We start from the raw sequence: 11,077 nt of genomic DNA on the forward strand, positions 1-11,077 counted from the left end.
AATATTATAACCTTTTGAGTGAAGTAGGTGTGTATGTAAATAACCAGAAGAGAAAGAAGAGCTCTTCAGTACTGTGTGATACAGATGAGCAAATGTAGAAGGAACAGTGGAAACAGGTCACCAACATTTGACAGCCATCATGGTGGTTACATATGTATCAGTGGTGCCTTCCAATAAATGGCATGACAAATGCAGCAGAATGCTGCTAGTAACACAGTATTCCTTGCAAAGTGCTAATCAAATACAGAGAGGAAAATGGCTTCTCCTTGACAGAGAATCCACATGACCAGGATCAGTTGTGTTTAAGTAAAGGATGAAGTGACACCAAGCAGTGGTGGTGCACACTTTTAATCCCAGCACTCAGGGGGCAGAGGCAGGCGGATCTCTGTAAGTTCGAGGCCAGCCTGGTCTACAAGAGCTAGCTCCAGGACAGGTACCAAAGCTACAGAGAAATTTTGTCTCCAATAAATAAGCTACAGAGAAACCCTGTCTCCAATAAATAAATAAATAAATAAATAAATAAATAAATTAAAAGATGAAGTGACACAGTATCATTTGGTAGTATTTGTGTCTGGGATACACACACAGCATGAAACTACCAAACAAGGGCTGTGCTAGGATATAGAGTGACTGTGGAGAGCTGAAAAAGTCTAGTGCTTCAGGGATGTAACAGTTGATGCAGCATGTGCTCTGGGTGGGATTTTTTATCAAAAATAAAGGAAAAGATTGTTTTGGGTTATTGAATGGAGTCCGAGCACTGAAGAGTAATTGAATCAGTATTGATTTCCTGATGGTGGAAGCTACACATAGAGGTGTAAAAGAGAGCAACTTTTGAGCTGCTTTGAGCTGATACCAATGGTAGTGTTGGGAGTTATAAAGGATAATGTCAGTAAAGGATGATGGATAGATAAGTTGGCTCTATATGTATCTAACTAGAGGGAGAAAGATGTAAGGAAGAGGTTGAGGCAGATGTGCTCAGTCCTGAGTGTGATGCCACAAAGTAATACAGGGGCTCTTTGCACTGTTGTTGGAGATAGGCTTTTATTAAGGGGAGAGCAAGGAAGGGTGATAACAGGTGATGAGGAAAGCTGGGATGTAGATAATGGACACATGAACCCTGAAAGAATATAACTAGCTGCTTTCTAGTTTTCTCTCTGTCATATTTTCTTTCTTTGTTTTTTTCCTTTTCTTATGTGCTGGATAAGTACATAAAAATGTAATTGATAGTGACAATCTGAAACCCTACATCTTCAAAATGTGTGTTCTGACTGTTCAGAGGTTCACTGAGGTGTGGAGACTTGGAACTGGGCACATAATTGAGTGGCCACATTCTAGTTTTGGGAGGTTTTATTTGTGACTTCATTGCAATAAAGTGATTTTATATTTAAAAGACTATTAAAACTGATAGATTTAAATCAACATTTTTTATTTCTTATTAGATGAGATCACAGCCAGTTTCCGTCGCTTTGGCCCTTTGATTGTGGACTGGCCTCATAAAGCAGAGAGCAAATCTTACTTTCCACCAAAAGGTAAGTCTTGAGACTCCAATTATTGAAGCACATTTTATTCTCAGGTTGTCTAATACTGAGCGCTTTCATAAGTATTACTTTCACTGCAAAAGTTTTCATTAAAATTTCTATTTTTCTAAGTGTGTTTTCAAATTTTCTACAGATATACTTTTGATTTAATTTTAATTACACATTTGCAAAAATGTTTCCAGCTACTACCAAATGGAGCTAGTTAGAAGACTCAATACTTATGCCACACTTGACAACCAAAGTTCTGTCCCCCTGGACCCACATGGTAAATAAGGAAAACAGTGCCTGCAAGTTGACCTTTGACCTTCATACATGATCTACACACACACAGGAGAGAGAAGTGTTTTTTAAAAAGATACTACTAAAATGAGCTACTGATGTGTACAGACTTTTATTAGGAATATTGTTTTAATTTTCCATATTTTCTATTCTTTTTCCCTTAATTTTACTTTAAGCTGTTTATCCTATGTGTGACAAAGACAGGAAAGCATATAAGCCTTACTTTCTGTCCCCTGTCTCAGGCTATGCATTCCTGCTGTTTCAAGATGAAAGTTCTGTCCAGGCTCTCATTGATGCATGCATTGAAGAAGATGGAAAACTCTACCTGTGTGTATCAAGTCCAACCATCAAGGATAAACCAGTAAGTGTAGTATAAAATTGTCTTTTGTTTATGCTTCCATTCACCTGTTTTCTTACTTAAATTTATATGTTTGAAAATAGAGTATAACAGGTTTTATTATGTATTTTTTGGTAATTTCATATGTGAATACAATGTATTTAGATGCCCTACTATACCCCTTCAGCTTTTAGAAAACATTCCTCCCCTATATCCTCCTCCTAACTACTACATCATCTCTTCTTCCTCCTCCCACTCCCCCTCCTCCTCCTCCTCCTCCTCCTCCTCCTCCTCCTCCTCCTCCTCCTCCTCCTCCTCTTCCTCCTCCTTCTAATAACTTACTGAGTCCAATTAGTGCTCTCTGTATATATGTGCCAACTATGGGCCACAGGACTGAAGAAAGCTGACTGTCCCTCCCCTAGCAGCCACCACCTGCCAAAAGCATTAGGGAGGAGGCCCTATGAGCTTCTCCCTACCGGTGTTGGAGCTGTGACTGCTTGATCTTGTGCAGGCAACCACAGCTGCTGGGGACTGGTGAAGACTCTATTTTCCAGTGTCCTCTCCAACCTCAGCTCGCACAGTCTTCCCATTCCCTTTTCCTCAGTGCTCCTGAGCCTTTTAGATGAGGGAGTGTGAGACAGATATTCCATTTGAGTCCGTCCTCTACAGTCACATGTTCTCTGCACTTTAGCCAGTTGTGAGTCTCTGTATTAACCACCATCCACTGCATAAAGAAACTTCTCTGATGAACAGTGAGATCTGCTTACTCTGTGGGTAGAAGGATAAATATTTAGAAGGCAGTTTGATACTATGTCCCTTTAGCAAAATAGTAGTAGGTTTTCCTCTAGAGCCAATGGCCTATCCAACCATAGTGTCTTGGCCCAGTTAATGGTATCATACATAAACTTCTGTCTTCTGAAGTAGGTCATAGTCCAATAAAAAAACTCTTGGATACTCCCATAACATTCATGCCAGTTTTCCACCAAAGGCCAATTCTGCCAGGCTAGTTGTTATTGTAACTCACAGGGTTCACAGCTGGATAAGACTGTTCATGACTTTTCTTCCCCAGCAGCCTGCAGAGCACCTTCTAGGCTATAAGTGGGAAGGTTTAAGTGAAGAAGAGAATGAGAGGGTAGGGCAGACAAGGGGTTGGGTGAACTAACACTGCAGATATTTGAAAAAACATATTGAAACTATTTTATACTATTTTATAAGCGTGTGTGTGTGTATACATATACATAGAGAGAGGGAGACAGACAGAGAGACATTGAGAAGGAGGGAATTAGAGTTACATTATACAGAGGGACAGTGCTCCCACATAAAGCCATAGGTTATCAGACAAAAAGCCCAATGCCAGGTGTGGGATACACCATAGGCTATTGCCATTGCTCTTGGCTACCAACAAAAACTTGATCATAAGACCTTATGATTGAAGACATCACACACTCACAGGATAAATCAAACTGGTACATAGGGTATACAAGACTGCACAACCAGGCCTGGCTTAGGCACATTATTCTTGGTTGGGCTAATGAGCACTAAAGTGTTTATGAAAGTAATACTGCTCAGTGGGTAAAAGCACTTGCTGCCTTTGCAGAGGACCTGGGTTCAGTTACCTGCACCCAAATAAGTAAAAATAAATAAACTTTAAAAAATTTTTGCAAACATTAACAGTATTTTTACTTTGCAATATAACAGATTCATTAGTATCAATAGTAAGTATGCATTTCCTGGAAATGTGCTGAGTCCTATTTTATTTAAATTTTAATTATGTAGATATTGTAAGGATGGGTAAAATAGAGGTCCTAGTAAACTGAAAAATAGTTAACTTGTAGGTAATGAAGGATGTATGAGTGTGTTTGGCTCATAGTAAGTGAACTATTCATGAAACACTCCTTCTCAGAAATGAAGGATAGGGAAAGCAGTTTTTAAGCCTTTTAGTTTTACAGCTTTATTGGTTTGTGACAAAATGGGTTATTGTAAAATACTCTGCAATAGTTTTGAATTTTTTTGATATGAGCGTTTTGATTTACACACTCTTAGGTGCAGATTCGGCCCTGGAATCTCAGTGACAGTGACTTCGTGATGGATGGCTCACAGCCGCTTGACCCACGAAAAACAATATTTGTCGGTGGTGTTCCTCGACCATTACGAGCTGGTACAGTTAGACAAAATCCCTGTATCTTTAGCATGTGAAATATAAAGATCTTTGACTGAAATACTCCATGAGCTTTGAGTTTATGTGCAATGCCCCCAGTGGCAAGAAGAGGGCATTGAATCCCCTTGGACTGGAGTTGTGAGTTGCCATGTGGGTGCTGGGAATCACACTGGTCCTCTGAAGGAGCAGTCAGTGCAATATATGCTAGTAAATAACTAGATGTAAGCAAAGGTGCCAGGCTTCAGTGGTGAAGGGAGTGAGAAGGGCTCCCAAAGAATCGACGAGTGAATTTTCTAATGTTCTGTTTATAGTAACCAGTACCTTCCTAACCAGTACAGATATGACAGCAGTGCAGCCCAGAGCAGACAAATGTAGGTGCCAGGCCTGTCCCTGTCACCAGTGACAGACCAATCATCTTGGAGCCTGAATTTTCTCAGAAAATTACTGCCTATTTCATAGGTTGTGAAAATTAAGACAGCACATTATAAACCAACCAGCTTGTTGAATGAATAAATACTCACCCAGCAGAAAAGTTATTGCAATAATAATTTTGATTTTAATAATGACTATGATGCAAACTCAGAGGTCACATAAACACTTGATTGTGTCTCTGCTCCTCTCATTTTAGTGGAGCTTGCCATGATAATGGACCGGCTGTATGGAGGTGTCTGCTATGCTGGGATTGATACTGACCCTGAGCTCAAATACCCAAAAGGAGCTGGACGAGTCGCATTTTCTAATCAACAGAGTTACATAGCTGCTATCAGTGCCCGCTTTGTTCAGCTACAGCATGGAGAGATAGATAAACGGGTAAGTCCTGGACTGTGTTTGGAAAGTTCCAGAAATGGTGCACCATCTCTTCTGAGACCTGTGTCTGATGTAGGTATCGAACACTCTGTGACACTATACTCTGAAGTCTTCACTGGTTATTTTATTGTGCTATTCTCAGTCTAAAATAGAAAGTCAACTTGGTGGGTTGTGTTCAGTACTTCAGGTCGTGTATAGTCTATGTCAGTGGTAGCTTTCCAGTATACATAAAGAGAAAGCTCTGCCTACAGGTGACGGGCAGGATTTGTTAGAGCAGTCACATGCTGTTTGCTCTTCATTCATACTTCCCCATCAATGTGTTTCCAGCTGGTGTTTATCATTAGAAATGCTTAGTGAAACCCTTGGGTCAGTGTTCAGTCCCTCTCCAGGACCACTGCAGAGTCTGGGGCTTAAAGTCTACCTGCCCTTCCACAAGTGCTAGGGAGTTTCATCCTGGAGTCTCCAAGACTAAAATCATAACCAATCTTATAGCAGGTGAGTTAACAACAGTTGTTCTCATGCTCAAGAGGTTCAGATGGTATTGGCCCACTAAATACTGGAACAGCCCAGTTCTGTAAAATCACCTCTCACTTTTAGAGTCAGGTAAACCACTCTCATTGACAAGGAATAAAGTGAGGCTTTCAGCTGTGAGGACCACAGCCACGTCAGGTTTTACTGGAACTCCAGCTGTGGACACTTAAAAGAAACCACCAGCCAAGCTTGGCAACCTCTCAGAAGTTCATGGAGCAAAAAAGCAGCCATCTTCTTGCCCACTAACCCTTGCAGTATGCTATTTTATGGAAGATGGAAGCACTTAGATGGTTTTGTTTAAATTATAATTCTGATAATGACCAAAAAAAATCTAGATCCACTAATTAAAACAAGGGTTTCCAAGGAAAACCTGAGAGTTTCATTTCATAATGCTCTAAGCAGTTGGTTTTACTTTATGATTTCTGATAAAATTCTTCTTTTGTTCTTTTGTTTGAAAGTTTATTTTAATAAGACAAGCATGTAAAATGATAGATACTAGCATCTTCTGTTGAAATGGATGTCTTCATTTCAGTAAGTGCATCACTGCCCCTTCCCTTTTAACACATTGGCACAGGTAGGCTGAGGCACAGGATAAAAGTGTGCTTGCACATGGTTCTGACATGCCAACTCCCTTTTATCTCTCCATTGCAGGTGGAGGTTAAGCCATATGTCCTGGATGACCAACTGTGTGATGAATGTCAAGGGGCCCGTTGTGGGGGGAAATTCGCTCCATTTTTCTGTGCTAATGTTACCTGTCTGCAGTATTACTGTGAATATTGCTGGGCTGCTATTCACTCTCGTGCTGGCAGGGAATTCCACAAGCCCCTGGTGAAGGAAGGTGGTGACCGCCCTCGGCATATTTCATTCCGCTGGAACTGAAGGATGAATGGCTCCAGAGCTCATTTGCAGGCCTCAGAAGTGCCCTCTTCTGTTCACTCTGACCCTTCCTCAGCCTCTTCACGCTGGCATGTCCTGTGTAGAGTGTGTAACTAACAGTAGTAGAATGAAAGAACAACCTACAGCATAGGTATTTTGTAGACTCTCGTCACTACAAACAGTATGTTTAACTCCTTTCCACATTGCCATCATGGTGCATGCAAGTTTTAACTCTCTTGTTTTGCTGGAGGCCAAGAGGATCCAAACTTGCTGCAGCATTTTCTTAGAGGAGAGAAATATTAACAGAGAAATGAGACAATATTTTGGGTTTTTAATTGCTGGTAATGATATAACATATAAGAATACTTTATTGAGATAACCACCAACAGTAACACTATTGTCTAATCTGACACAGTCTCCCCCAGGGAAGTGCTCTTGCCGTTTCCTTTCTTTTCTTTCACTCCTTATCTTTTCTATCCCTTTTCATTCTTTAACAGCAATGAGGAAGTTAACAGTTACTAACAGGAAAGAGTATGTCAGAACAAGCAAACGATGAACAAGATTGAGCAGCATAACCGGAAGGGCTTTGAGGCTAAGTATGGTTTTATCACGCCTCAAATGCATCATACATCAGAAAATAATAAAGCAGGCAGAGCTGAGTTTGTTTTCTTTGGAATAATTCTTAAAATTCCGAATGTAAGAATCAGGTGACTTTACTACTGAGGGGAGTGCATTTATTTACTTCACTGACTTCCTAGTCACACCCCAGGAAGCCTACCAAAGCTAGAAGAAATGATATCTGGTGGGAAACAGAAGAACAAATGCATAAATTTTATTTTGTTGTTATATAGAAACTCTATATCCTAATTTACTAGGTCATCAGCTGTCAGCCTTTGCTCTCCATTTTGACATTGGAAAACAACATATCTAGACATACCTCAAGGATATCATTTTTGACTTTGTGTTACACTACACTTGTAGCCAAAACTGGAAGATGAAAATAGCATACAAATTGGCTTTGTTTTCCATTTGAAGTTACTTTGGAATCCTGTAATTTAGTTGTAACATAGAAAATGTAGGGGGGGAAGGTTTAAAAAAGTCAAGTAGTTGCAAAGTGTTTTTGCACTGTTGAACTAAGTAATTGTGTAAATCTGTGCAAAAGTCCGTATGTTTATCTTACTCTTCCTATAAAGTACAATAACATACACTTTCCGAACTTAGCATGGGACATAGTGTTTGAAGTGCCAACTTCATCAAGTAATGCATGCTTTATTATAAATACAACCCTAGCTTTGAAAGATGTTCTTATGTTTTGAACAGTATGCTTCAGAGGTAAATTTAAAATAGTCTCTTGAAGCCCTGGTCATGGACGTAACTTTTCGTTGAATTGACTTTCTCTTATTAAATGCCCTACCGTAGTTCAGAGGATGACTATCAGTGTGCAAAGCATTTGACAGCAGCAGCCTCAGTGCGCTCTTGCTCGCTGTGCTACCTAACAGTACCATCTTGGAGCCTTCAGAACCAAAGACTTGCCCCGCAGTGCTGTGTCACCGCCTGGCTGGTGATCCCTCTGATGTCTGTAGGAAAAGCAGCCCTTTATTTTTAACACAGGCTTTAATGAACTACACCTGTTAAGTCCCAAAGGTCAAAATGGAGGCACTTGCTGTCTTAAGAGTCCAATAGAAAGAAGGAGCCGCTGTCAGCGACTCCCCTGCTAATAGAACAGCAAAGCAGTCATGCGAATGAATGGAGGGTGCTCTCTTGTAGCTGGTCAGGGACGCATTTTCTTTTCTCCTGAACTACATGATTCTAATTGGAATGTTCGTTTGCCTCTTTTTCTTCTTTACTGCTTGTAGGTGGCTTGGGGTGTGCCGTCGTGCTGTTCCTACCCAGTAAACAGGCGTGATGAGTTAAGAAATAACACTGCTTGAGAACTAGCTTTGAATAATTTTCCCTTTGTACATGACCTGCTGAATTTCGGTACAGTGTTTTGTAGCTAACTTATTTTGTCATGCACATGATGTATATTTGTTATGCACTACTTTTGTATATCTTGTTTTTCCAACAGTGAACATTTTTAGGCACACTTTTCACTGACGGGATATCTCTTTATGCAATACCTCAATTTTTCATATTGCAAAGAGTAGCTTTTTGTACTTTTATTACTGAGAGATCTTCATATACTTCATTTTTTAATATAAATAATTTTAATAAATTTTATTTTCTTATATTCTGCTTTTTATACATTTCAGTGCTCTGCATACATTTTAAATTATGAATGTTGTGCACTGGCAATGCTATTTTAGAGTCTGCAGAGAAGAGAAAGCATGTTGCTTAAACATCCTTCCCCAGCACCAGCTATTGGTGTACCTATAATTTAAGAAATAGTCTATGTAAAGTCACAAATTAATGAAAAAAATTCGCATGAAAATGACAAGATAACACTGTAGTTCCTAAAAAAAAATTAAATGCATAAGCATAGGGTAGAAATTTAAAATAACAAAATTGTCTACAGCTTCTTACTAAGTTTTTAAAATTATTCATAAAATGCAGACATTTTGGCTGAATGTTTAACCATTTTTAATCTTAATTAATTGATGTTATGTGTTTGATTCAGAGATGTCTGCTCTTTTAAATTCTATATAATAAAACAAAATCGCCTGCCACAGGACAGGTCTGTAATGTTAGTATGCATGACTAATGTAAGAAATTGTTATTCTGCTAATATTTACTTGTGATTGTGTGACAAGCGTGTTTACAGATGATTTGGTTCCACTTCTTTACAGGGCATAAACAATGATTATCTATTACTCTGAACTTTATGATTACATGTCCTTCAGATTACATGGGATTGTAGTTGGGAGTTACCATGTAACTCAAACATAATTAACATGTAATTAGTTTACAAGTTTTAGGGTTATCACTTCAATTTACCAAGCATGTAGTTCTAGCGCACTAGCATGGCACCAGCCATGTATTTACAATGTAGTTACAGAGTAATTACATGGTTATTTTTGCAATGTAAAATAAAGTGTTTCTGATTATTTTCTATGTAAAGGAACTCCCCCCCACCCCCACCCCCTGGCTTTGGTATAATATATATACTTCTCCATACACAGACCTCTGCAGAATGCAAAATAAAACTTGCAGTGAATGAACTTAGCATTTTATGAGAGTGCTGTTGGAAAGACTTGATAATTCACCCCTTTTGTTTTGAAGAGTTGAATCTTCTGTTAAAAGGTGATTTAAAACTTGAATGTGATGAATTGTGGCAAGCTCACTCCAGTTATGTGCAATACTTATCTCACACTTTGGAAGATCTTTGCAGTGTAATTCTTTGTTTTTAATTGCAGACATTTAAAAATGTCATTTTCTACTGTTAAGAGTAATCCTCTTTCTTGCTGGTGTTTCTAAAGAAAAGAATCAGAAATCAATCTTTCTACTAATGTAAATTTGAGATTATTTTTAAAAATGGAATAAAGAGGTTTTGGTCATTTGCTTTATTTTATTATCTTATTTTAAAGCTACTGTGATTGATAGCATTGTAAGAATTGGGACAATATTGTATTCAACTGTTTTATTTTTTATATTTTTAAAATTTAAAGTATAATTAGTTTTTATAATTTCATCAGATTTTTGTTATATTTTTTTGGAAGTGAAACTTTTAGCAAGTGGGTGTCTAGTTTTTACTAATCCCTGATTTCCCAGTGATTGCTCATATTATCAGAAGGAAGCGTTATTTAAGTGCGTCAGTTAATTGTACTACTTGGCTGAATTTCCATATAGTTTTTACTGTGTATGGGGAGGTTGTAGTATTTATTCTAGCATTTTAAATAAGGGTAATTCATTTTTTTATTAAAGTCATTTTCACGTTAAGTTCCTATTTTTGTATGTTCTACTCTTAAGTTATATAACACAGTTCCTTTTTTAAAAGAGTTCATTTGTTGAAGTGCTAGTGAAGAATTAATGTTATTAAATAGTTTGCAAATGACTATTTATACCAGTATGCATATAATTTTTAAATATTTGTAATGTGAGATGTTGAATGAATAAAACTTTTAACTCAGATTTCTTTTACTATACTTATTTCTTTTTTTAACATAAGTAGGTTCCCTGGTTGGGAACATAACATTTTAAAAGTACTAGGAATGTCTTCTTGGGCCCCAGCCGAACAAACCAGTATGAAAAAGTGTTTAGTCATCTGAGTGCTCGAGGCAGCATTCCTGGCTCACGTAAGCGGTAAGAGCTGGCAGCTGTAGTGTCTTTGGTCTTGTTGTTCTAATGCTGTCCTGTGGTGTGTGTGTGTCTGGGGTTGGGGGTATCAGTCCAAGTGTTCTCTCTCCCTTCTCTCTCTTCTCTCCCCCCTCAAGATTGAACCCAGGACCTCCTGTGCTAAGCAGTTCTCTACCACTGAACCTCATCTCTTGTCTCAAAACAAATCTCCTTTGTCTTTGAACTCTCAGTTCTTTTGGAGACTGGTGTCACAGGCTATGGCCTCGGATTGTAATCCCATAGCTAAGGAACTGTATGTGCTGTCTTTATTTGGTCCGT

At 38.6% G+C, this 11,077-nt stretch overlaps 1 protein-coding gene across 4 annotated transcripts in view; it reads left to right on the forward strand.

Moving 5' to 3' along the window:
- Cpeb4 (cytoplasmic polyadenylation element binding protein 4) overlaps positions 1-10,594 on the forward strand; it is a 59,057-nt gene extending 48,463 nt beyond the window's left edge. For all 4 annotated transcript variants that reach the window (XM_005349025.2, XM_005349026.2, XM_005349027.2 and 1 more), the window contains 5 exons: positions 1,440-1,529; positions 2,060-2,178; positions 4,198-4,312; positions 4,941-5,122; positions 6,302-10,594. In XM_005349025.2, coding sequence (XP_005349082.1) covers positions 1,440-1,529; positions 2,060-2,178; positions 4,198-4,312; positions 4,941-5,122; positions 6,302-6,529 — 734 coding nt within the window. In that variant the 3' untranslated portion in view covers positions 6,530-10,594. The remainder of the gene's footprint in view (positions 1-1,439; positions 1,530-2,059; positions 2,179-4,197; positions 4,313-4,940; positions 5,123-6,301) is intronic.
- Positions 10,595-11,077: the final 483 nt, after the last annotated feature.

Source organism: Microtus ochrogaster, chromosome 7 (assembly GCF_000317375.1).
Source record: "Microtus ochrogaster isolate Prairie Vole_2 chromosome 7, MicOch1.0, whole genome shotgun sequence".
NCBI classification, from domain to species: Eukaryota; Metazoa; Chordata; class Mammalia; order Rodentia; family Cricetidae; genus Microtus; species Microtus ochrogaster.